Consider the following 27,548-nt stretch of genomic DNA (forward strand, 5'->3'; position numbering starts at 1 on the left):
ACTAAGGCTCAGAATTTTGAAAAATATTCTGCTCAGTCTAAAACTATAAGTTTTTTTTTTCTGAGTATCTTATTAATAAACTGCACTGTGTCAAAGTAGGATTATGTCAAAGGTGTAGCAATGCCTGTATCTTCAAATTATCTGCTGATGCCAATTGAAAGATCTTTACTCCAGTCATATTAGAGATTCATCTATTCATTCCAGTAGATCAGTCGCTCTTCTTCTCATCCATACAAACCCTTGTAGATTGGATTTTGCTGGATAGAAAAGGAACCAGGCATGAAAAGAGAATAGCTAACTTCCTAATCTCCCTGTTTAATTACATTTGTAGAGAAGATAAATCACCCATGGATTCAAATCAAAGTACAAGCAAAATTCCACCATGTTACTCAATTGTACTGCAACAAAACAGCAAAATGAGTGTTAGAAACATTCTGATCTCATGTGCATCACAGTGGCTGTATATGGTACATCACAACAATATTACTGAAACATCACAAAGAACATCATAGTCTAGACAGGATAGTTTTCACTTGAATTTAATGAGACAGTAATCATAATGTAAGACAAATTAAATTATAGCTTACTGAAATTCCATTCTGAAAACAGTATAATGCCATGATGAGTCCTTGAGATGCAGCTAAATGTCTGATGCATGCTCCACCGCTTGATTCAAAAAATGGTAGAAAAAGGCTAAAGCCACTTTATGCTATCAAACATATGCTGATGGGAAAATAAATATGCTTCTAGAGATAGATGCTCTGCTAACTCTCAGAATGTGCTTTGTACCAACAGTGAGACTGAGGCAACAATGAAGAAAAGTTATAGATTAAGAACTAAAGACTTTAGTTGTGTAAGTTAGCTCATTCACCTAAATAAGGACTGTTGGGATTTAGGTGAGGAACTCTACCAGTGTAATACTAGAAAAATATATTTAAATTACTTCACAATAATTATTTAAGTTAGAAACCTAATCCCAGCAGGACTATGATTTTCTTTCAAAAGGATTAATAATATTGCACCACTAATGATGATTTTGTATTCAAATTTTTTTTCATGCCAGCACAAAATCTTTGGAGGGGGAGAGATCTCACAAGTATCCATTTTATAGTCTTATTCAGATGCTGGGGGCTATGCCTGGAAAGCAGACTATCAATCACTGTGAAGGAATCATTGAAGCAATATCATGTCACTTCTGCAACAAGTTCCTTCTTCCACTGATGATGGAAAAATATTCTTTTCAGAGCTAATGGTATAAACCTAACGGTATGTATGTAGTGGCAGTTCCGTGTTGTCAATCAGCTTTTCCCTCCACTCTGATCTCTGAGCACGCGCTTGCGGTTTCACATGCTGCAAACAGCTCAGATGCAAAATGACGAGACTCTTAAAAGGACAACGAAGGGGAAAGCGTTTGTCATCTGGCAGGGCCACTCCAGGTTGTCTCCCTTGCCACTGGCACCCCAGCAGGTGCACTCATTTCACTGCGGGTCCACCATCCAACATGACCTTGCCTTGTCCTGTCTCTGTTTGAATGAGAAGCCTGGGGCAGTCCTGGCACCAGGAAGGTCTCCTAAGGAGGCAGGTCCTCTGCAGGAGAGCCCATGGCAGAGCCAGAATTCAATGTCACATCTCTCGGTTCCGGCGCTAAGCGCCCTCTTCCACACTGTTAAAGGAGAATCACTACTCCTTATATCCAGCCATATGGCCCGATGTTACATGATTGAATAAGAAAATAAATACGGATACTGGCTGATTTGGGATAGGAAGAGGCTGGGAGTAGCTGCTATGCGAACCTTACAACTTCAAGTATTATGACAGATCTTGAAAATTTCCATTTTCATAATGGTAAGAAGTCTGTTCTTCCATGTCTTGAGTTACTTGCTCTTTATTGTTCCACTCCCTTTGCTGTACTTCGCTGTTTTGACTGGTAGCACCATACATTTTCTTTGAACTTACAAAAGTTTCATTGTCCATCTCTGTTTCTTCAGCAAGTTCATCTTGATCAATTATTCCACATTTCTCTTCACTGAGGTTTTCAGGGTCAGCCCAATCCTGCTTCTCTCCAGAAGCAAAGATACCATAGAATATCACTCCACTGTAATGCACCAGGGCTGCGATCAGAAAGACATTTTGCCATTCTTCTCGGGTCTGAAAGAATGGCATAGGTCTCATTAGGTTTGCAGTAAAAAGAAATATTAATATATGAATTAGACCATGGATTAGCACATACTGAACGATGACTATGATCTCTGTTTGATTCCTGATGCTACAGATACAACATTTTATGAAAGTCATTGTGATTTTTTTTTCCATCTTAGCATGACAATGGCTAATAAAATAGAAGAAGAGGATTAATTTTTTCTCCCAGTGAAGTTTCTCTCTGGCACGTGAAATATTCATGGGGCTGGAAATGCATGGATCTCACTGACTACTGAGCTAATCCCAACAGATCAGTGATTGCTTAGAACCCAGTGATTGCTGCATCACAGAGAAGTTTCTAAAGTCCTTTAAGCATCAGACTCAGATGGTATAAATAACATCTCCCCACACAGATAAGTAGTTTACACTAGCTGAGAATGTGGCTCCAGTGCTGTTGTAAAAGTGAATGCTTAAAGCAAACAACAAAAACAGAAAACAGCTGCAGAAACCGATGGTGAAATAAGGTTCCCAGGAAGCTTAGAAGTGGCTTAACTTTTGTCCCCTAACCTAATCCTTTTCCCAGAAAACAGAGAGAAATGTTACCTTATGCTTTGTCATTGCACCAACAATGAGCGGGCACACCATCCCCGACAGTGTCCCCACACCATTGGAGATTCCCATCAGGATGCTGGCATAACGCGGGGCTATATCCAAGTGATTCACATTGAATCCTACAACAAAGACAATAGTCAACTGTATTGTTTTGTGCTGACAGCCCAACATATCTTTCTATAGCCTCCTATGAAGGAGATTGAAACAGGCAGGTAACCTCATACCTTAGCTACCAGATAAAAGTGTGGTTTTCTTTTGAAGAACAATGGAATATATGTTGCAACTCTTCTTCCTTTTTTTTTTTTTTTCCAAAATCCTTTCCTTCCTCCCTACTAGGACCAATTTTGCTTTTTTTGGCTTCTTGGCAATTTAAAGCACCTATATATCCCCTATCCTCACACTGAAATGAAGCACTTGGCAAACATTTTTATTTAAAGAATGAATGCCATGCCTCATGTCTGTTAAACTCTTATATCATTTTCATTCAGGTAGCAATGTTTGAAAAACATCCTTTCCAGTACTTTAAACAACAGTTAAACAACATGCTAAGTACTCAGAATATAAATCAGTAGGAAAATGTTATTACTCTTACTGTATCTTATCTATCGGATACATAATTTCCTTAAAATTAATAAACAGTAAAAATCACCCTGGACAATTATCATGCTTTACATAATGAAAATCAGTCATATGGGTCATATGATGGTCATATAGAAAGTATGATTAATTCCTATTCTAGGAGCTGAAATACAATAAAATGTTGAGTACTGCGATAGAAACAGATTGAAGGAAAATGGCCTGTAAGCACTTCACAGCTGACCAGCAGAACTACTTCCCATGGACATAAGCCTGAAACACTGAAGACTGTCAGTTACTTTGCCCACTTCAGTTACTGAGGTGGGACAAAATGTCATTTATAGTGAGCAAAATTCTCTTTCCTTGGTGTAGATTGTAGATCCATCTCTTTGAAGCTCCTCCAACTGATGGCCTTCCATCTTCATAATAACAAGTTTTCTTTTTAATAGCAATGGTACTGACAGAGCTGAAAAAGTCAGTGTGACACTGTTGAGCCTCATGAAGAGGGTAGAAATAGCTACTCTGGAGAAGAGTAGGATGCAGTGGATATGAAATTGGCCTACAAAGCAGAAAGTGGCAGCTAGGGTTGGCAGCTGATATACTTTGAGCAAGTATTCGTGTTCTCCCTGAGTAACTCTCCCTACCTCCTTTTAGGGACTGTGTTTGTGGAAGAATAACACACAACTGCCACTAATAAATGCTTATTAGAATCTGAACAGCACAAAGCTCATCAGCTTTGTGCCTGAAAACCTGAAACACTAAAGAGCAGATTCTCCTAGAGCTTCGTGTCCTGCCTGTGGCACACCTCATAGAAAACTGAAGTACATTATTTCCAATATAGAAAGAAATCAGAAACATCCCATAAGCAGCTGCTTAGATGCTAAGATCAAACAGAATAATAATACTGTTCTTATTAATAATAAAACCACCAATAAAATAAATAATAAGACTAACTCTTACCTGAAATTGCAAAGCCACTGAATCCCACTGCTAACACCAGAAAGGAAATAGCCACACCTTTTGTATGGGAGTAACCAACCACCAAAAGCAAGGTTGCTTCCATCCCAAAGCCTTCAAATGAAATACAATAAAATACATTCTAATTACTACAAGTCAGGGAAATACAAATACAGTCTAGGCAAATAGGGACTTAAATGACTCAATGATCTTTTCAAGTGTCATTGCTATTCTAGAACAAATTTGCCATTCTTGCGGATTCACATAAATATTTTAATATATGTTGTTTGAAAATGTACTTTTTTTTTCTCTGCATTGCTATGTAACTGACCAAGCAACTGAGGAAGTTAATTCAGTAACTAGTGCAGAGAAAAAAGAAAATGAGTCTGTGCAAAGTGCTATACAATTCACAAAATGCATAAACATGGTAGGGAAAGAAGAAAATTTTTTCTTCCCTTCAATTTTTTACAGCTGTAGTGATGTGAGATGTTCTTGGTAAATGGAACAAATAAGTATTTTTCAGACATGTGTACCATCAATATGATATGACATCCCTGAGTGTCACAGGGAGCTCACAGTCATTATGAATTAACATTTTCTAATGATTAGCAGAGCAATTCTTCTGCTTATTTTTTTTTTGAATGCTGCTGAAAACAACCCCTGAAAATATAATTAATCTGAGAATCCTTTGTGAAGATGAATAGCAATGCTGTGTGGCATCTGTACCTGCAGGCATCTCTTCTTTTTAGGCAGACTATGCCATCCTTAAATAATATAAATTGGGAATTGGCAGAGAGTGATTCCACAGGCTATCGTGCTTGAAATTTTTGTTTTAATTTAGCATCTTTTAATTACATATAGATATCATTGATTTTTCAGTTCAGTGGCTGAACCAGGTACAAATTACTTTATGTTGACTAAAAGGCATTTTCATCCTGTTATTTTTCTCCTATTCCACCTGTCTAGACTTGCCAGGGGAACTGCTAAAAGTCACAAACAGGAACATGGTCAATTAGTGCTAGATTGCATCCAGTGGGAAGAGTCTTCCCAGCTCCACTGTACATCTGTATGAATTTGCAGGACAAGGCCTAATTTATCACAGTACTCATCTGTCAGCCTTTATTGCCCTCCTAATTATTACCAAGGCTTCTTGCATGCTATAAGGATTATTCATGTGGGTGAAGATTTACAGCATGAGGACACCTAACATCAGCTCTTCTATTCCCCATTAAATGTTTCAGATTAATCGACTCCAAATGCAATCTAAGCTAATTTGCCTTTTGTTAAAATTAATCATATGGCCAAACTATGAAATTTGAATCAACTGCAGCCCACAACTGAAACATGTATTTTCAGAATCCAGCAGTACCTCCACAATTCATGATCTTCCTTACAGTGGTAGTGGTCAAAATCTTCCTGCTCCGTAAGAAGTCGGCCAGCTGCCCTCCAATGGGCACAATGATTGTCATGACCATGTGAGGAAGTGCAGACAGAAGGCCAACCTGCAATGAGACAAGCGCTTACTGCTCATGTCCTCAGGATTTCCAGGAAAGAGGAGAGGAATGCTATTTTTTGTTCACCTCTTTTTCCCAACAGACACATTTTTAGCACAGATCCTAGCGTGGGAGGGTTGTGGGCTCTTCCTCCAACAGGACGAACAGCCAAGGTCTAAGTGGCCATAACCTACCTTTGTCCCATCTTTAGGGACTTCTACGAGCTTGAGACACTCCAGCGGGCTCCCGTTTGGGCATCTCTGAGTACAGGAGGACTGTGCATCACCACATTGTGTGACAAGATTCTCTCCCCATGGCCCAGGAAAAGCCAGAGTGCATGTAAGGATCACACCTGAGAAATGTCAAGCAATACCCTGCTATTCAGTGTCTACCTTTAATGCTGTTCACTTATGCAGACATCACAGTCCTGTGCTACAACATGTTCTGATACTAGATGTCTATATCTTAGTTTTCATCAGTTTTTATAAATTTTTAGTAGCCATGTTCTGAAAGGGCTGTGATTTGCAAAAGAAACTTATCCCCGTTTGCTGCCACTATATAAATGAAAACAGCACCTGCACATTCTATATGGAATAATGGACAGGAGCATAAAAAATCGGAAACTACAACAAAATTCTGGAATGGTTAGTTAATCATACATTTGAAGTTATGCATGTCTTTTATTTTTGTGGGATTAGGGTCTACAAATTGATGCTCACCTTCTTTCATTTTCTGACAAGGGCACTTACTTCTGTCAGCACTAGTATTTTTCTCAGATACCCCAAAAGCCCTCATTTTGCAGACTTCTGGTGACCAGCATGTCACCTACTAGATACTTTTCTTTCAATAAGTAATTTAATGAGAAATCTGAATTTATTTGATAGGATGTGAAATCTCCTTATGTTAACTGTGAAACAATTTTGCATTTTTATAATGATGTATACAGAGATGTAACTCTATAATTCTCCTGTTCTTCACACCAGCACTACACTTGGCCGTTCAGATTGTCACCGCTCATGAACACTTTGCAGAATTTGAGCATAGCCGTGTACCCAAATGATAATGATAATGGTATTGATTTTTATTAATTTTCAGAATTACACTTACTCAGAAATAAGTTACGATACAGCAAATTTTTTTTGAGGAATATTTCTATTTTCTGGAAAAAATACTTTCTGGTGTTTTTTCATGCTCTGAAGAGGAAGTGTGACTGGCTTTAATGAAGCAGCAGTTAATATCAGTTCATACAGAATTTGACCCCTGATTTTCAATGCTGGTCAAGCAATGAAAATGAGAAAAAGATGATGAGGATGAAAAACAATATTGCAAATATTGCTAAACCGCCAGTACTAAACCGTATGTTCTTATTTACCTAGCTTGTGGGTTTTGTGATGTGTTTCTTTTTTATCAACTCTGTTTTCCAAGGCAACTTGGAAAAGACCACTTTTTATCAACTCTCTTTCTGTATTTCTTGTTTGCTAAGAATATGATCCTAGCAACTTAAGCATGTCTATCACATCTCTGAAAGTCGATCATTCCCAACTACTTCAAAAAATCAACAGTAATGACTCCAAACAGATCAGAGGATCTTCAAGCATCCTGCATCTCCTGAGGGGAGGTCTGCAGGCCACTGCTTCAGCTTTGACATTTACCTTACTTATCGCAAATCCAAAGACTTCTTCAAAGTAAGCAGGCTGGCTTATAAGGAGCAAATAGAAGGTCCAGCTTCTGCAGAAGTTTGCCACGATGATTGCATAAACTGGCATTGAAGTGAAAAATCTCCTCCAGGGAGTGCTAAATTTCTAGAAAAAAAAAATGAAGGCATTTTTGAGTAGGGAGTAAGCAGAATAAAGAGACAGCCCAATTCACCTTTAGTTTCAGAACTGCAACTGGCTTCGCTAGGTTGCATCCTATTTGTGCTACAAATCATTTATAATGTAAGTCAATGAAAGAGATCTCCTGTATTAGAAAGATAGGTAGGAAAACTTCCTTTGAATAGATCTGATGTTTAAGATGCCTACTGTACTACTATTGCTGTGCTCAGTTAAACCATACCAGGTCTTTTGGAACTCCATTACTGTGATAACATCAGCATCATTAAGAGAACCAAAGAAAACTAAAGAAAATCTTGTTATGTTCCCCAATCTTTGGCATGATTCAGTTTGAGGCTTTCCACTGAAAAGACTGGAAAAAAAGAATTCTCCAGACTAAGCAACATGCAGTATCTCAGCAACAGGCAGGTACCTGCTTCAACCTAACTCATCTCATTCAGCAAAATAAGTCTGTGGTAGGATATTTCATATATATCTCTTGCTTTTGGCATTTCTAGTTTCTATTTATACTTCAGTAATCCATATAACAGGAACAAAAGCACTTCAGAGTCCTGCTCACTTAGAACTCAAACCAGAAGCTAAGTAAAATGTGTAACTATGGCAATGCACATAGATGTTCTCCCCTTATTTAAATTGGTAGCTGTGTAGCGCAAGCACTGTCATGTGCAAACACATGAGAGTGGTACTAGGGTCCACTCCAGTAAATCTACTATACAGGAAGGGCAAAACTGTGACCTGGAATGAGGGCATGGCTCCAACTAGCTGCCTTGTTTTCCCCACTAGCAAAAACAAGTTACCTATATGAATATAAAGTTTTAATGAAAATTAATTTTAAGTTTCTTTAAGTTTTAAGTGTTAAAAAAAATGGAGGGAGGGGAAGAATCTGAAAACACTGAGCCTGGCTGCTGTGGGTGGGAGCAGGCCAGAAGTCCCAGGCAGAGCCCTCAGAATTTTCATCATCATTAATGGGAACTGAAAAGGCAGCTGGATGATTTAACATCTGGAGCCAGTTTCTTATTGAGGTATCTCTATTAGTATTTTTAGGGTACTCCTGATAACTATTCAAAAACAGATCAGTGAACTATTCCCCTCTCTCCTCACTCCATTTCCCTCTCCAGGTGATGGAAGTCTATAAGCTGAGTGCTGAAAGAGCAAAGAATTTTTACCTGTTGCTAAACTCTTTCAGTCCAGCTGCATGACCCTGATTCTGCAGCCTTTAAAAAAGGATAAGCCTCTACCCATTGACAGGAAATATCTGATACTTTTGACAGGAAATTTCTGATACTTTTATGCAGCAAACAGCCTCCTTTCAGCAGATCTTGTCCAAAGTGCTCATAAATATTAACTAGTCACTGAAAAGCTTTTTTTTTTTTTTCAACTTACGCTTGCATTAGCGAGGCTGGCTCCTTCTCCTATACTTGTTTCTATATATATCCTCTCTTCACTGGTTATTGTTGGATGTATCGCAGGGCTGTCATAGGCCTGAAGCAGCCAGAACACATACCAAACAATCCCAAACATTCCTGGAGGAAAGAAAAGTTTGGTTTTAAAAGCCACACAGCTGCAGGCCTTACCGTTTATTTCTCATTTGGCCAATTTAGCCGAATCTGAGGAGAAAATATGCTCAGATAAGTAAGAAGAAATGATACCCAAGTCTGCATTTGTTGCATGCCTGTTTGCATAGTACCTGAGTGTTCTGTTACTCCTACTACATAGTAAATGTCACGTGGAGAGAAGGTAAAAGCAAAGCTTTATAAGGGGCCTGGGGAAAGATAAAAGCAGACTGATCATAACATGGTCACAGTTTGTGTAAAAAGACTTAACAGGGAGATTTTGATGGCAAACCTTATGGTGTGGCCTGTGTTTCCAGACAAACCAGCTCCTCATCTTAACTGGGTCATTCACATGTGAGGCAGGGATCATGGTCTGGAGCCAGCTCGTACCCTGAAGGGGAGTGTTGGGATACTGCAACACTGCCTTGGAGCCAACCAGCACAAGGGAACTCTTCTCTGAAGGGGCACTGTTGTCACCAAGAGAGGGCCATCCAGGGCAGGTTTGTCCGGACAGAAGGCCTCAGAGGCCTTAGTGTGTGCTGCAGTGTGCGCTCTGGGACACGTGCCGGGGGGTGTCCCTCCTTCTGAGCCACCTTCACAGCATCACTGCACCCAGCCCTGCCACTGGGTGACCATGGGCCAAAGCCTGTTGTTAGAATTTGAAAGCATTTTACAATAGGTGACAAAATGAAAGTTAACAGAAGCTTCAATAAGCAGAGAATGCAATGTCTATTTGCAAACCCTCTCCTTTCCCAGAACAACTTTGTTCCATCCTTAAAATACAGGTTCTACAAAACTGATGCCAGTACCACTCTAATCACAGAGGTCCTTTATGACAGGCAACTCACCATAAACATAAAAGACCGATGACCATCCTATATACTGTACCAGCACACCCGCCAATGGCATGGCCACCACTGCACCTGCATAGGACCCTGAGGGACAAAAGGGTTGAGAAAACACGTCAGCAATGCTCAGAAAGTCCCATCTTTGCATCAGATAGCCCACTCCAGTGCTCACAGCGGTAGAGTCAGAGGGAGGCTCTGACCACCGTGGTTTCTTGTGAACATGGGGAACAGGATGGCACCTGCATTTTGCTCAAGCAAGGAGGACTGGCCCTCACTGCTGGGAAAACAGGAGGCTCATTTTGCATGGGCACTGTGCTGTGCAGGGAAAGGGGAAAATTCATGCAATTAGGGCATTGTTTCAGTGCAAGACAGTGTCATTGGCTTCACATGTTGCTTTGAATTATTCCAGGAAATGAGATGCCTGTGCTTTTGATGGTATTACATGTTTTGTTAAAGAACACTTTTAACCAAAAACTGCTAGTAAATGCACAGGAATGCCTTGCTTAACTCATTAGGAAATGCTTCTCAGTGGAACAGTTCACAGTGACCCTTCTCCTTCCTCTGTATAACTCAGCAATAATGCAGCATCCCTGCAGGAACAACAAAGCCCTGGGCATGAAAATGCTTGGAGAAAGAGGAATCTCGTTAAAGTCATGTTTCCAAATGTTTTTATTGTTCCTTTTCACCTTCCAAGTTAAAAAAAAAAAAAAGTGTGATCTGTAGCAACTAAAATGAGCACTGAGCTTCAGGATGGATCTTTCTCTATGCTATGTAGGTGTTCACAGAGATAGCATTGGGGTTAGTCGGGCTTTTTATCCTGGAATTGTTTATAATAAAAATAAAATTTCTCTAATTTGAAAAACAGTTTTTTTCTCATGTTTTGCTCTTGTTTTTTGAACAGACCAAAAAGGTGTGTGAAGCTCAATAGTCCTTATTATCAAAAAACAGTCACAGCACAGAGACCCACAGGGGCAGCTCTTTTCAAAAGTTGGTACTTGAAAAATGATTAAAATACAAATTTTTTTTTTTTTTTTTGCTTTTTACTAATACAACTGTAAGGGAAAAGAAGGAATCCTCTTTGAGGAAAAAAGGCTTAAAATGTCAGCATTTTCCCACTTCCCATTTCAATACAATATTTAAGTCTGTTGCCAAAGGGCTAGGTAAGTTGGAAAGGCATTGAGAGAATTTGATTTGCTTCATATTTCCACTGGCTTCCTCTCTGCAAAGTCTTCTGAAATTTCCCATAAAGCATCTTTAAGAGAGCTGTCTGTCAGCTTTGGAAAAATATCCCAAGAAGAGAGCAAATTATGAGTCCAAACATAAGTCAAAACAGAGCGAAGCACAACAGCAACAAATTGAGTCACATCTATTTCAATAAGCATGAGCAGCCTGATGTACTCAGATACTTTAAAAGATATGTATAGTTTTTACTGCACACTTGATGAGAGGAGTCAATTCAATACATGCAATAATTGGAATCCCTAAAGATAATACAAAAAGCTATTTCCCTCATCTGACACCATTAGGCCTGATTTAGTTTACTATGAGAATCATTTGGTGGTTAGTTTTAAATGATAAAGGAATGAAATAGACATATATATATATTTCATATATTCATATATTTCATTATATATATATTTCATCCCTTTATCATTTAAAACCCTTTATATATATACATAAACATATAAAAGATTCTCGGGATCCTGAACTCGAAGTTGAGTGAGTATGTGGGCAGGTGCTGCAGAGGGCAGAGGATTTGTATTTCTCTTGTAAATCACAATTGAATAAAATATGCCTAATAGCAATCACAGATGGAGGAGAACCACAAACTATATATGTTTATGTAAACTGTATAAGTTTGACAACTTACCACAGAAAGAAGTGGTTGCCAACCTGCTTCTCTCCAGTGGAGGAGCCCATTTACTCCACATCCCATGGCAGGCTGGGTAGGTGACACCCTAGCAGACATTTCACACATTATACAATTTGCTTTGACCTCAGTCCTACTTTAAGCAGTTGCTGATGCTGTCAGCCTGCCTAGCTTAAAATTATAAATCAATCAATATGACTAAAAATTAATCATTGTAAAAAGCACTATGTTTTACAGGAAAGCAGCTTTCCATGGACATGTCTTTATATAAACTTCTGAACTGGAAATATACATCGATAAAGCCAGTGAAGGAAATGAATAACAAGGAAAACTCTAGTTTGATCACAAAAGCTGACAAAGTATGTTATGACAGTTTAGAATCAAGACTCAAAAAAAAAAAAAGATATATGGAAATACCAAAATTCTGAGTATTCCTACCTCCACCAGACCTTGAAGAATTCTTACAAACATCACACAACCATAATGTACTCTTGCTGCAGAAGGAATGAACATATTCAGTGTAGATGTTAGAAAAATAGCTGCTCCAAATACCCTTCAGAAAAAAATAACATAAAAGGAAATAAGATTATTATCTACTTTTCAGAAGAGATGCTCTTCTCAGGTACAACCACATGGCCAGTCACAAATACTTGCTATCCTACTAACTCAAATACTTATGAAAGTAATAATCATGTTCCCTTATTGTACATGAGGCTATGAGTGCCCAAAAAGTCAGTGTTTTTTTTTTTCTCTGAGGAAACATGGGTTTCATACCTACTTAAATAATACTATTGGATTTTTATTTGTTTCAGAAGAATAGACATTCTTGTTATTACTGGAGGCTAACAGTGAAAATGCTGTTTATAGAAGTTCTGAACTGAAAGGCATTTCCTTGTTGAAAAGTGCTTACATCCTGTTAGATGAATAAGTTTTAACTTAAATCACCTAGACTGTAGATTAAGGGCTTCTCTGAAATGTAAGAGTGTACTACTTATTAGTATGTGCTATATATATATACATATACTAATATATATTAGTATATGTGTTAAAGTGCAGTTTAAGATCAGCTCCTTTATAACACCACTTCCTGAGATAACACCAACAAATATCCTATGCAGCTGTGACATAGAAAGGAGCTTACTACAAAAGAGCTGTTGTGAAAAATACTTTGTTGTGAAAATACTGTGATGTAAACTCTTGGTTTCTCTGTCTGGGAAAAGCATCTCCTACAACCTGGGGCAAGTCAATGGAGGCTCTGAAGACATGGGGGGCCAGGTGTCTTTGGGAAATCTTTTGCAGTTTCCCAGACCTTATCATGTGTTGGGAAAATAGGTAGGAAAAACCTCTGAGTGGTGGTAACAGATCCAGGCAGCACCCTTGAGAGTCCAGGCCACTTAGATGTCCATGGTGCCACAACCCAGTACTCTGAGGCAGCTCTGCCTCACTCAGCTCAGTCTGAACAGGAGTTCTCCCCTCAGGGGCCTGGGCTTTCTTGAGCCTAACCGAAGAGTGGTGTAACCTTACCCTGCTGCATGAATAATGCACGACAGCGACAACATGTGACAGGCAACCGGGCTACAGGGCAATCATTTCAGTGTGGCAGGAGCCACATAGCACAGCACGTGGGCTTGCCAGAGCAGCGCTGATGCTGCGGTGAGGACGAGAGCAGCCCTCTGTGCACGGGTCAGTTCGCTCACACAGCATGGGAAAAAGTACCTGGGAAAAGGTGGAAATATCTGGAAATCTAGGACTTGTACCACAGAAAATACCACTGGAAACCAGAAAGAAAGTCCTGGGAACAATCATTAGGAACACCAACAACCCCTTTAGAAATCATTTAGCAGTATCTCGCAAGTTCTGTATCAGCTTGCTATGCATTTGTCATTTGGAAAAGACACACTGAACTTGTTTCTGATATATGAGTGATCATATGCACGTGCAGGGGGGTTGGACTAGATGACCTCTAGAGGGCCCTTCCAGTCTTAAGGATTCTGTGATTCTGTGAATATGGACATTAGTGGCTTTTCTGTTCTTTTTGATTTTTCTCCAAATGACACACACAAATCTTATTATGTATACTTCTTTATAATGTGTTACCAAATATTTAAACCTTTACAAATCTTTTATTGTCAGCTTCATCTTTTTTCTTTTCTGTTTTAAGTAAGAATTTTGGTAATTTACATTTCAGTCTCTTTCAGAAAATGTATTTCTGAGAAATATATTACTTATATATATTATTTTTTCTTTTTCTTTTGATTCTGGAATTATTATGGGTAGTATTAGTATCAGCATTATAGTCCTGAGAACCTACAGCCAACACTACTTGTCTAAATTCTGTGCAGCTATTGACAAAAACAATAGTCCCTGCCTGGACAGCTCATAATCTGAATAACAAGAAAAGGCTTGACAGATGAACACAAAAGCAAAAGAGGCTGGGTAGGCTAGGAGAGGGAAGGGACAATGGAATGGAGCTATATAGAAAGCAATCTAATAATCTGAAATGGAATACAAAGCATCATATGATCATATCTTGACATTTAGGAGACTGCTTTCAAAGCCAAGTAAACATTCAGCTGAGAAATAAGTATTACTTAGCTGCCTATTATGAGCAGTGAAGGAAAGAGTTTTGCACCTTGCATCTTCTTTGCTACTAACAGAAATATCAGATCTGCTATGATAGTGCTATTGACACTCTTAGGGAATTCTAGAAAGTAAAAAAGCAAGTGAAAGAATATGCCATAAGAAAGAGAAGATGGTTTATCATCCAGACAGATAGCTCTGAAAACTGAGTCTCCAGTCTTTGCTACTTCATTCCATGCCAGCTCTTCGTATGCCTACCATGTAAATGCATCATTTGTACTAAGCTAGAATTAGTCATTCTTTTGCTACTACTTAAGATGACTACTATGTAAGACTATTTCCATCATCCTTCCAGCAATTCATTGCCTTTTATCTCAAATACATTGGTCTCCACCTTGCCAAGAAAAATAGCCCAGGTGTTCAGGTGTTTTCACTCATTCATGTGTTCTTTTCTCCGCACAGCTCTGATCCCAACCAGCTGCCACCCTGGAATCAAAGCAGAGTTCCTCCGTGGCGGACGCCTCTGCTCAGCAGGGTACTGTTACTGCCAGCTGATACCAGGAGGTGCCTCATGTTTCACTTCTTTTTGTTGTTACCAACTAATGACAACGTTACGTTTGGATCATTTTTTGAAGAAAAGCAGCAAGTTAAAGGAGCATCATCGCTAAGTGGTTCATGAATTTTTTGGTGAAAGGAAGGTCTACACAAGTTTGGGCAAATGTAGAAAGGAGCTTACATGGTGTCAGATTCTTGTGTGCAAAACTACAAAGTGCTCAATATTTTCAGCTGTTCTGAGATTTGTTTGAACCCCATGTTATTGTACATATTTGTATTAGAGAAATGCCAATGGGATCACTACCTATTCAATGTTTCAAAGCAGTGAGCATGGCTTAAAAACATATGGCAAAAAAGCTTGTGTCTAAACCTATAATGTGAATAAGAGAATAAAAAAACACATCTCATTGTGAGTGCTCAGTTAGGACAAAAGAAAGCAGTTGTTTTCCTCGGTGTTTGGCTTTGGAGACTGGCTCCAGAGTTCCTTGCTCCCTGCCTTATATCCTAGCAAGGCCATAATTCTCCTCTGAGGCAGAAATTCAGGATCAGAGGTGAATCCACCCAAGCTGAAATTCGTTGGGTAAACAAAGAATAAATGAAAAACACGGAGTTAGCCAAATCTGTAGACTTGAGCCTGATTCCTAATTCTCTTTGAGCTCAGTCGGGTGGGCACTGTTGTTCCTCAGCAAACTGCCAGTTACGGTAGTCACAGCTCCAGCTAAACCCAGTTATGATAGTCACATCTGTATTGTCCTGTTGTATGGTGCTATTATATTATGAAAGTCCTGTGGGCACAGAAATGTAACTTGTTATGCATATGCACAATGGGTATGCAAATACAATTTCTACTAAATAGTCATCTGATAGAATAAATCTGAGCTGGAATGAAAACATGATAGATTTCATTGTTTGTAAGAAAATAAAGGAAACAAAAACCAAACTAATAACATGATGAATTATTTAGCCAACAGTGTGTGTGCATCTGTGGAATGATATTTTGGTCCCTTCTGCTGCCAAAAGTCGATGGAGAGATTAGAATGGTTAGGGAAACAATCAAACATAGCCAATTTGTTTGATTTACTGGGTAGGAAGAAACTGTTTAGGCACTTTTGTCCGGTAGGGAAATGAAGAAAATTATATGCTAGTGGTATTAAAGGAGGAATGCAAACTGAACTCAGTGAAACTTTCAGATTTGGTGGAGGAGAGTCAGGACGGAGCTTTTGGACAATTCTGTGGAACATTCCAATTCTGTGGAATGTCCTGAAGTCATTACCATAAGGACATTCAAGGGAGGGAAGAACCATTAGGCAGAACCCCATGGCTATTTGCAAAATGCAGAGCAAAGTAGTTTGATTCTAGGCAAAATAAAATGGAACTGCTCTTAAGGATTTTTTTTTCCAATTATGAAAGTGTTTTTAGATAAGTCAGTTCATGCTCACAGAGGATGGCATGAGTACCAACCCTCTTTTCTATCTGTACATCCCAAACCTCCTTCACAAGCACAGCTTATTCACAGCCAGCTGCCTTCAGACAAGCTCCCTCTCTCTGTGTCTGTGACTGTATTCCAAGTTCTGAATAATTTTTAAAGCAAGCTCAAAGCAAAAGCATTTTTGGCAATTAGGCATTTTTACTCACATTTTCAATAGTTGATTTAAAAAATAATAATAAAATAACCAGCCCAAAGACACAGTAAGCATGGGAGAAAACTATACAGATACTCAGAGTTTGCCATGCAGATAGCATGAAGCTCTTAGAAAAGTTCTAGGCAAACCTAACCATAGATGTCAGTACTATATCCAGCCACAGTCAGGATGTACATTTGTATGAGTGTGGAGTTATGTCTTCAGAATATAAATAGTTCTGCAATTCCTAAATGCCCAGTGATTTAGAAAAAAAAAAAAAAAGGAAAAAAGAAAGAAAAAGTTTAGAATTTAGTTAGAAACTTTTCCTTTGGTGCTAAGTTGAGGTAAAAAACATTATGGTGACTTCTGAATGACAATTGTCAAATAGCTGTCTGAAACCCCAGGCATATTTTCCAAGCACTCACCAGAAGGCCTAAGTGTTTAGAAGTCAAGAAATACACAAAAATTTCAGATGAACAAACTAAACTGGGAGCATCCGATCTGTATTTGGAATCCGTTTGCAGTTGTGGTTATAGGCATAGATACTGCATGTTGAATTTCAGGTGTGTATCCTTGAGACACATTTATTCATTATGTTGGTTATCATCATTCAAACAGTGTAACACAGCAATCAGATTGTGAATCTTAGTTCTTTGGATTATTGTGCTCTTACCTGCTGGCAGCTAGTTTGTTTGCAATGAACCCTCCTGGAATTTGTGTCACAATGTAACCCCAGAAAAAAGAGCCATGTATTAGTCCCACTGTCTCTGGATCCCAGTTGAATTGGGCTTTCTGTAAATGAAACAGTAAAAATGATGTAGGATGAAGGATGTTAATTATAAGATAATGATTCCATGGGAGTCACTCAGGAGTCACCCCATCTTCCACATCAAGACGGTTGTCTTTGTACTGGTGCTGCTGAGCTTGGATTCCCCCAGTTAGGGCAGAAGACTGATAAATTCCCAAGCAATTTTCCCTGTAACAGGTAACAAAACTTAACTTTTGTCTTAATTGGGTATGATAAGACAGAGAGATAGAGTTTTCACTAGAAGCACTTCACAAGCCTTCATCTTTGCCTCTTGTCACTGCTGCTTTATGAGTTGATTAGTTTTGAGAAGAATAATTCAAACAAATGAAGCCTTTGCTTTCCTGACTATTCTGTGCTATAACAAGGTGCTGATGTCTTTCAGTGGGCACATCAGGTTCCTCATGATTATCAAGGTTGCTAACATGCTTGGGTTGATCAGCTGCTTGGTCAGGCAGGTTCTGTAATATCCAGACCCTTCTTATAAGGGTCAAGTTTGGACTGTCTACCCTCTGTGTTAAGGGTCTTTTTTATTAATCTCTTATATTAATAACATGGAAAAATGTCTACTGTTATACCAGTATCCAAAATTAATCAGTAATTAGAACAAGTGTAAATGAAACTCAAGTTCATAAAGTTCCAGAAAGGAATTCAGGAAATAGCATCTCTCTACCAAAGCAGAACTGACAAGTTTCCTGGGGAGCTAAGACATGCACTGAACAGGCATTTTCTCAGATGCATATTTAAAGATTTGTTATCATCTACTGTGAACGATAAAACCTCTACTCCAATTTGAAAATATGCTGGCATTTTACTCCAAAAAATGTCTATACACCAATCGGCACTGTATTAACCTTTTCTCCTGCCATCACTGGTAACTCAAAACACTAAAGGTTCTCAAAAACTGCTTTTAATGGAGTGGACCCCATCCTGTATAGAGCAATGAATCATTCCTTCTCTAGCAGCAGCATCACGGCACACTTCCCTGAGACTACTTTGCCTACTTCAAAATAGTCTCTCAATACCTTCTGCCATTCTTCTTGCAAAATCAGCAACACTGATCATGTGGCAGTTCATGTCAAAAAAAAAAAAAACTGTTATAAAAGTGATTTTTCTTTAACAGTTAGCATTGGCAGAACTTTTGTGGCTATTACCCCAAGATACCAAAAAGTGGAAAAAATATTTTAAAAGTGCCCGGCAGGAACCATTGTTGCTACATACGACGGCAGCTAGAGACAGGAAGACACAAACCCCATTCAATCATCCTTGCTCTTGGTGTGATTTATTTTTTTCCCTGACAAAGAAGACAGACAGGAAGAAATCTCACAGATTTTTAGTGTGATTTAGGGGTCTAAAAAAGGAATTAAACACCTACACTTCTATGGGAACTCAGAAATAAGTGTCTTTCTGATCTGCACAGGAAAATAGCATTTCCCTACATTATTGGGGTAATATGAGAGATATAGGGAGGAATTTTATATCTAAAATATACAATCCTTCAATAGTGGTACTTTAACAATGTTGCAGCGGGATTCAGATAAGAATAGTGAAAGACAGACAGTTCCTCACCTTAAGCTCTGGTTTTCCATTGACATAAACCGTGCTGTTGTTCACCATTTGCACGATGGCAACACCCAGGTTGCATCTGATCCCAAAAGAAATGCAGAAGCCAAGGCCGCTCATTATGGCGATGATGTAGCGCTTGGGCAGCCCGCAGCAGTAGCAGTCGAACAGCGGCGGCTTTGGGGTGCTGGCCTGCACAGGCCTCCCCTCTTCAGTCAGTTCAATGTGATCTTCCTCCACATTGGTGCCATCAATTTTCCTAAGAGGATTAAGACAGATGAAATGAAAACGCCTCGCTTTGTCAGTAAGACTTGCTGAAATGTAGATAGATAGTTATATGCCCCAGACAGACACAAAATCGTCTGCTTGCTGGACGTTTGTCTCATGATGTTGTCATGAGTTAGGATCAGGCAAGCCATGAGGGTGAGTAAAAGCAACACTTTTTCATGAGGAACATCTCAAGTTTGCAGACCCAAACCACTTACTTAGCTGGTCAGCTAGCTGGAGGACTGTTTACAGGCTAGTTGTGAGAGTAATTGTGAAAACTCTACTGAGGCAAGCAGAAACTGTGATAAATTCTACTGGCTGGCATGTCTGTAGACACATGAACAAATACATCATAATTTCTGTTTACAACTGTCCACCAGAGCTTAGGTCCACCAGCTGCACCAGAGCTGACAGTAGGTTTCCAGAAAAGCCCAGAACATGCTCAGGCAAGACCTGCTTTTACAAGTTTTGTTCACTGCTTTCACCTGGCAAAAATCAGGCTAAATTGAAGGGGAAAAGAGGCCTGGACATCACAGCACTCTTTTGAGACCTGAAAGAGCAAGGCTAAGACCTTTCTGCCTGTAGGGATTTGAATCCACATGTCCCCTCTTCTCTGAAACCTCTCACCCCAAGGTCATTGCAAAATGAACTTTCTCAACTCCTATTGTTCAGTGTGTTGCACTTTTGTTTAAAATACTTAATATTTAATGAGATCTGAAGAAAGACAGGAACTTTCAGGGCTCTCAATTCACCTCTCCTCAGCAGGAGAGACTGAAACTGGGAACCATTCTGTTTTAGCAGCTGCAGTGCAGCTGGGGAGGAACAGAGCAGAAAGGCCGGGTGATGAGGGCTTTCCTGTTCACTCAGGAAAGGAACAAATGGTCCCTGCTCACTTACTCTGAAAGAAGCTTCCCATGAGGTACCAGCTCGATATTTTTTGTCATATAACAGTTCAGAAATATCACCAAGAGAAGGGCAGAGTTGTAAATCCCAAATAGGTGTCTAAATTATGAGATGCTGCCCTGGGAGCCCTGGATCACCTGTGCTAGAAAGGGGGCTCCTACAGCAGGCAAATTGGTGCTGCCGATGCAGGGAGCACTCTGGACCAATGTTTTATGATGCAAATGATCTCATCCGTAGAACCGTTGCCCAACACTATTTCCTGCACTTACGGAAGTCTCTCCTATGTTAGTGCAATTAAAAATTAATCTGGGCTCCCAATCTGATTGGAGGTATTAACATCCTGTGCTATAGGAACAGGGAATGTCTCTGATGATAGGAAACATCAGATCATTGAGAACTGAACACACACACCATTAGAATGAAGCTCAATTCTTCCTTTCCCAACATTAACATTTTATGCAACTATTTTAAATGCAGAATAGGAGCTTTCTGACACAATGAAACACTTATTGGCTCTGAATACATGAAGAGCCCACTAAACACTACTTGCAAGCTTAAAGTGTTTATTAAGGGAAGATGATGATCAGCAGTAACATTACAAATCCTTTTGGTTTTGCCCATGCTCTGAAGCGCTGAACCCAGGATCCCCCTCTCTCATGTCCACTACAGAACTACTTTCAGTACTATGAAAATGTAAGCAGAGTCACCTTATCTAAGCGAAGCCCATCTTGCTGTATTAGATGATGAAATAGTTTAATTAACTCTTTTCTTATAAGGAGTAACTTATTTCCTTCTTTCATACATGTGGCCTGAAGCGTGTTTTAACCACTCTTCTGCTGCCATGCTTACCCTTTGCTTATGCTTTTACATTTGTACAGCAGAAAAAATAATGTTTTCATATTGATTATAAAGATATCTCAAAATGATATCAGTCTGTGTACTTAAGAAGGGACTAATCAACATCATGAAGTGGGTAGAAGACAAACTTCAGAGATGCTAAACAGGCATTACAGAACATACTACATTTCTTTAAACAGTGTAGCATTCCCTCATGGGTAATTAAATATGCAGATCAAAGACAAAAATTCTGTTCAGAGAGGTAAAAGTGAAATTCAGGTGTATCTTTTTCACAATAAAATATTCAAATAAATCTTTTGAAGCTAGTAAACTATAGCAGACCAAAACATATCTTTTATAGATTGGCTTGATATTATGACTTTTTCCACTTGTTGGTTTTAGATTCATGTAAGAAAAAGGTTTTGTCACTTGTACAGGCAATACTAAAACATTATTTAAGATGTTGTTGACTCAGCATCAACAAACATCTGCCTGCTTGCAGTGTTCATACAGTCTCTCACAGAATTATGAGAGCAAACAGTATTGGAAGACTTTGCATTTAATCACTATATGTGGCTTGATTTTTCAGTCTAGCTATTCTTAGTTTATGTTATAATACAAATAATACACTCTATTCATATATTCATATTCATTCCATATATGGATAGTCTACACCTGCCTGATCTATGCACAAGCTAGATGGGTCTTCTGGTGAGACAACACCATTGCCTAAACCACAGCTTTCTTGAGCTGCTGTAAATCTAAAATATCACCTATAATCCAATGGATAATTCTCCATAATAAAGGTTTCACAAATATAGATGGTACATATGGCATCCTGGTACATTTCCTATAACCACATCTATCCAATATGAAATTTCACTTCAAAATCTCAGCCTAAGCTTTAGAGCTACAAGCTGTCTAGTGCATTACCTGCTATCTTACTCCCTTTTTTTACATCGTATCCTAAAACCATTGCTTCAGGCCTATTCTTAGCAACAGGAAAAAATGCATGTTACAGACCATCAGTTCGCATTTCCAAGAAAAGATGGACTCAGAACATTTTAGGTCCAAAGGAAATTCCAGGGGTATCTGATTTAACCCCTAACTCAAAGCAGTACTAACTTCAAAGTCAGATCATTAGTTCATTGTCAGGTTGGAGTGAAAGCTTCATATTAAAATAACATAGAAAATGTGCTATGTCTGAGGTATTATAGAAAGTAATTGAGATCTTATGATTCACTGGCACAAAACTGCTGTACTCAAAAATGAGTACAGAGAGTAGCGTTTTTGAGTAAGGTGCTTTACAAAGAAGATACCACACATTCCATGCTCTCCTAAGTTGTATAGCTGGCTTTAAATTGAATAAAATGTGAAAATATCAAAACTGAAGACCACAAGAAGTGAAAAGGCAATTGAATTATTATTTATTAGATGTGCTACAGCTTTGTAAAAGTTATTTAAAAGGCAAAAGCAGTGAATCCATTGTCTTCCTCTAACATAATCTAAAGTATTGACTGAAATAAAAGCACAATACCCCAAGTTTTTACACTTTCACAAATCCCTATTTCTAACTGAGAGTGATTCTATTTTAATTGGTGCATTGTTTAGGGCAGCTGGTGAAGATCAGATGCATCACGCAAAGCCAAAACATCTGTTCTAGCCTGGCCATTTTCAGCTGACTGTCAATTCACATAGGCATGAAAAATCCTTCTACTTCAGATTCACTGTTTAAAGTGGCAGCCAGTGAGCCAGGAGTAGCACCATGTGAGTCCAGCACTGCTTCTACATGGAGAGGGTTTTGCTATTGGATTCCAATACACACAAAGAAAAACAAGTTGAGAACTGATCCATAATCCTAAATCCCAGCAGCATATTTCATATCCCTAAATCCTAAAGTTAGCCTCCCTCTAGCAGATTTGTCTTGGAGAAAACTATTTTGCCAGAGCAATCTGAAAATGGAGGCAGGGTGAAACTAACAATTCAGCAGTGCCAACTTGTAGGGAGCCAGAGTGGGATCTTGCTTTTGACCTTATTTTGCTGAACAGTGTAGACATACAATGAGGGCATGATAACATCCTAAACAGATGAGAAATAGATATTCCAGGGGGTCCACACATTCTGATAGTGCCATGGAAGACTTTCATTTGTAGCCCAAAGATGAAGGGGACTTTGATTCAGTCTGTAATTTTTTCTAATTTATCTGACTAAAGCTTGAGAGAATTTTGCTGCACCTGAACATGTTCAGTCCTTTACATCATCTAATTTGCTCTTTTAATCAAATGTACAACAACTGGCAAGTCAGAAAACCTAGGTTATTTGAAGAGCTATGCATTCCATCTTCTGGGTCAAAAGTGAGAAATATCATGTGTATATAAATATACAATTATCCTATAATAATTCTGTATTTTACTTATTACACTATGTAACTGGACATGAAAAATATAAACAAATTTCTCCTGCTGACCTTGTTTTTATTCCTTATTGAATGGTTCTAATACAGAATTTTGGAAGAATAAAAGTTTTTTTTTTAAATTCAAATCAGTACTAATGAAAATTCTTGGAACACATATACATTCAACAAACTGTATTTAAGTGCTTTAGAATAAGGATTATCTATGTCGTCAAATTATGTAAGTGGGTGGAGCGGAATTAAGCCACTTCATTTTGTTTGATTAAAATCACAGCAGTTCTACAGTAGCACTCGTGTTAATACCTACTATGCATTACAATGCATTCCAGAGTATTTTTTACAGGGTATTTTACAGGCTGCATCAACTCACTCACTTACACACATATATCATGCTCCAGTCACATACCTAAACTTCCAGCATCGGTCACTACACAGAACACTCCCTGGCACAATTGCAGAGCCCTCTACAAAGGCTATCTAAAATTATCATTTTAGATACAGTCTTCTGAGATCTTGTTTATTCTCTGGGGATTTGTCCAGGTGAAAACAGCCTATGCCAAATCCTCCAGTTGACGCATCAGTACTAAATCCCAGGGCAGACTGGCAAATCTTCTTTAAGTCGCTCCGTGAGCAAGCGCGGCAGCTCCGCGGTTCGTTTCCGCATTAGGTTTGTGAGGCGCAAACGCACCAGGACGCGCATCGGCACCGGGAGAGCGCGTCTCGGAGGAGCTGCACGGCCAGGGGGACAGGCAGCGCTGCAGTCTGTCCACACACCACACGTGCAGACCGGGCCGCTTCGCCAGCACCTCCCTGCAAGGGGCTTTGCCTGACTCGCAAACCAGCGGGGTCTGGGCACCCCATATTGTGTCTGCAGGGCCATATGGGTTGGGGTGCATGAAGCTTGCTGCGCTCTTTGGCAAAGGGAAATTTGAGAGGTCTCAGGCCGTGATCCAAAGCGGTGGGAGCTGCCTGGTGCCATGTAAGGGTAAATGACCCAGCTGCATGCTGCGGTTTTTAGCATGGCTCTCCTTTTCAGGATCGGGCTAAACACAGCAGCTGTGTGATGTGACCCATATGACCTTAGTGATGATATTAAAGAGTTGTAAACCCATTTAGTCATTTCCCTCTTCATCGATAAGCCTGCAAGTGCCATTGGCTGGTCAAAGACTGCTGAAATCCTCAGGGTAGATGGAGCCTGAGATTTAATTTTAGTTCATGTTTTTTGTTTTTTGGTTTTTGGTTTTTTTTTCTCCTGTGTAGACACCAAGCAAGTGAAATCCCAGAGTGCTCGTACTTGCTGAATTCAGAAGGCCTGCAGGAGGCTAAACGAAGGAGACATCTCAGGCCTCTTCTGTTGCCTCCCCTTCACGAGCCACCTTTCTTGTAGGAACCTCTTGTGGGATGACTGGGCTTGCGGCATTCACCAAATAATCTGAGGGTCCTAGTCTTTAGCATTAGACTCTGTCTGTGGACAGTCGCTATAGAGCAGCTGGTAACTGGTGACTGATCTTGTCAAATACTGGCTTCTGGGGTCTACCTTCGTATTTGCAAGACAGGGGAAATGTGGTAGGAAGACCAAAACTTGTCATTTTTAGGGAGGCTAAAAAGTATTTTTCTTCCCTGTTTGCTGATTTTGATCACATCTCCGCACATGCTAGTCCATAACATCACACTCAAAGATCTAATCAAGAATGTGCATTAATATAATCTATCATCCATCAAATTCTAGGAGAGAAGCCAAAATCCTTGCTGATTTACAACATACTGAAGCAGATAGGATTGGATCAAGAGCAAAGTCAAGGTTGAAATTGGGCGTGTAATATATGCAGTTCTCTACACATATATACCAATGCAGAAAGTATGTTGCACTTGTTTTTAGGCTAAACTATAGAAAAAGAACTTCAAGTTAAACACATACATGTTTCATTCCTTATGGAAATCTTCAAATACAGCTGAAAAATTCCTAAAAGATTGCTAAACTCTTACTTAGATTTGATTATAGACATAGTAAAAACAACTTTGTTGCTTGGCATTATTTTCTCTGTTGGCTAGTACATCTGTGAAAGGCATTCGTATAGTTATGTTTAAAAATAGAAAATAATCAAGTTCAGCAGACTTTCTTGCATCTCAATTCAATTTTGCTTTTGTTTGACTCGGTAGCAATGTTGCTCAAGTTGGAGATCAGTATTATCAGCTACAGCGGAACCAGTACGATATCCTTGATACACAGCTTCAAGAGGAAAATAATCCAGATAATCCAAAGCTTGCACGGCATTTCCACATAACAAACCCAGTGTGCTGCTACATTACATACTCACTAAATATAAACCCTGCATGTATTTGGCCATAAATGCTAGCAAAAACCACAGCAAAGAGCATGTATGATAAACATAAACAAATAACTTAATGAATAAAATAAATAAATAATGTAATTTGACAGTGAGACATAAAAATACTCCCTTTGATTTCTGTGGAGTTTCTCAAAAGTCAAAAAGTAAAATTCCAGGTTTTGTCTATAAGACTATAAATAAAGTTATGCAGACAACAGGGACTCTACTCACTCAATATAGAAATTTTCAGTGTAATTAGTAATGTAAAAGTGCATATTAGTAACTTCTTTAAAAGCACACCCTCTTATTTCCTTCTATATGTGTGCTGTAAACTGTGTAATACGTGTAAACGCCTGTACATTTTCTTGTGAACAAAGATATGGTCAAACAGGTTAGGGATTGCTTCTTAACTGAGAAGAGTATTCCCAAAACCAACTCTTGGGACAGATATGAAAGGAAGTACATTCAGTTGAAAAGTTGGCCTGATCATTGCAAACATTTACAACAGCTGACATCAAACATACGAAAAATGCCCCTGGACCCTTTGGGTATCATCTATTGATTATAGAAGTAAACGTAGCCAGTGGCCATTACTAACAGAAAAAAACCTTCCAATTAGATGAGCAATCTCTTTTTCCTTTATGAAAGAAACCATAGAGTATTTTTTATTTACCATAAAGAGAAGTCTTGCTGTTTGTTGTATTGTAAACTTGCAGATTAAGATAAAATCTTTAATCTTTTCCCTTGCTTGGATGCTAACAAACAGCTGCTTTGCCTGCTTCACTTCCAATTTCCCCTAGCATCAGTAAGCACACAGGCACATACACGGGCATCTCTACTGAATAAATTTTCTCTTAATGTTTCAAAACAAGATTTTACAAAAGGTCCGAGTGGTTTAGGAACATTAAATCTAATTTCAAGAGCCTCAGAGTCATTCGGGGACATTAATTCGCATTAAAACGTCCGTTTTCCTCTTGCGAGAAAAAAATGAGAATTTTTCACATTTATCTATTTAAAACATCTTTAATCAAAACACTTTTTCTTGATGTTCATAGTATTAGAATGCCAATTCATAGCTTATTTTCACCTCTTTTTGTTTAAAATAAGAAACCATAATGTACAACTATCTACTGCTCCTTCTACTTCTTTGCTTTGCAGTAAGGTGTCTCTCACCACCTGCACGCACATATTGATCTTTGCAACTCTCAATTCTGTTTTATAGTCACGCTGTCCCTTGTGCTCTATTTCTTTTTAATTTCGAATGAATTAAAGAAATCAATTTAATTTAACCCGGGCGCCCGCCCGCGGATTATCCCTCGGCTTTTACCTGCGCAGCTGCCCCAGCGAGTGGCTGACGACGTCCTTCACCCCTTCCCTCCCCGGCGGCAGAAACCTCTCCCTCAGCGAAGCGAACCCCTCGAGAGGCATTTTGTCCGTCGCCGGGAGAGATGCCTTGACGTTAGCGAGACTTCACCGCTGCTGGCATCCTGCCCAGCGCCGGGGAGCCGGGGCGCCTCGCTGACCTCCGCGCCGGCAACCAGTTGCTGGAGAAAGAAGAATTAAAAAAAAAAAAAAGGGGGGGGAAAAAAGAAACCACGGATCAGAGCGGCCCTGGCACAGCGGGCACGTCAGCGGGGTGACGCGCGCGGGTTTGGTGGCGGCCCGGGGCCCCGTGGGCCGCCGCCTGCGCCGGGGCCAGCCTGGCACTGCCTCTCATCCTCCCGCGCGCCCGCCCGCCTCCCTCCTCCTCCCGCCTGCCGGCATCCATCCCCCATCCCGGCGAGAGAGGGGCT

General features: G+C 39.4%; 1 protein-coding gene across 1 annotated transcript; it reads right to left on the reverse strand.

Annotated features, from left to right (window-relative positions):
- Positions 1-1,645: 1,645 nt before the first annotated feature.
- SLC17A8 (solute carrier family 17 member 8) lies at positions 1,646-27,183 on the reverse strand. Its single transcript, XM_010218635.2, has 12 exons — positions 27,083-27,183; positions 19,012-19,264; positions 17,311-17,429; positions 12,319-12,433; positions 11,881-11,968; positions 10,011-10,097; positions 8,993-9,132; positions 7,430-7,579; positions 5,654-5,786; positions 4,288-4,398; positions 2,743-2,870; positions 1,646-2,148 (listed from the first exon to the last, which is right to left on the reverse strand). The coding sequence occupies exons 1-12, from the start codon at positions 27,181-27,183 to the stop codon at positions 1,810-1,812; spliced, it is 1,764 nt and encodes a 587-aa protein (XP_010216937.1). The 3' UTR covers positions 1,646-1,809.
- Between the last annotated feature and the right edge of the window lie 365 nt (positions 27,184-27,548).

This window comes from Tinamus guttatus, unplaced genomic scaffold (assembly GCF_059628265.1).
Source record: "Tinamus guttatus ecotype Peru unplaced genomic scaffold, ASM5962826v1 Tinamus_guttatus_pri_ptg000472l, whole genome shotgun sequence".
Lineage (NCBI taxonomy): Eukaryota > Metazoa > Chordata > Aves > Tinamiformes > Tinamidae > Tinamus > Tinamus guttatus.

What these genes read in the sequence shown, in the direction of transcription:
- SLC17A8 (XM_010218635.2), bottom strand. Translation starts at nt 27,183, where the DNA reads ATGCCTCTCGAGGGGTTCGCTTCGCTGAGGGAGAGGTTTCTGCCGCCG. An exon ending in TTGGATTTGCGATAAGTAAG is followed by an intron (nt 5,787 to 7,429) that starts GTAAATGTCAAA and finishes GTCTCATTGCAG; the next exon opens with GTTGGCCTTCTGTCTGCACT. An exon ending in GAAGATCATGAATTGTGGAG is followed by an intron (nt 4,399 to 5,653) that starts GTACTGCTGGAT and finishes TTTCATTTGAAG; the next exon opens with GCTTTGGGATGGAAGCAACC.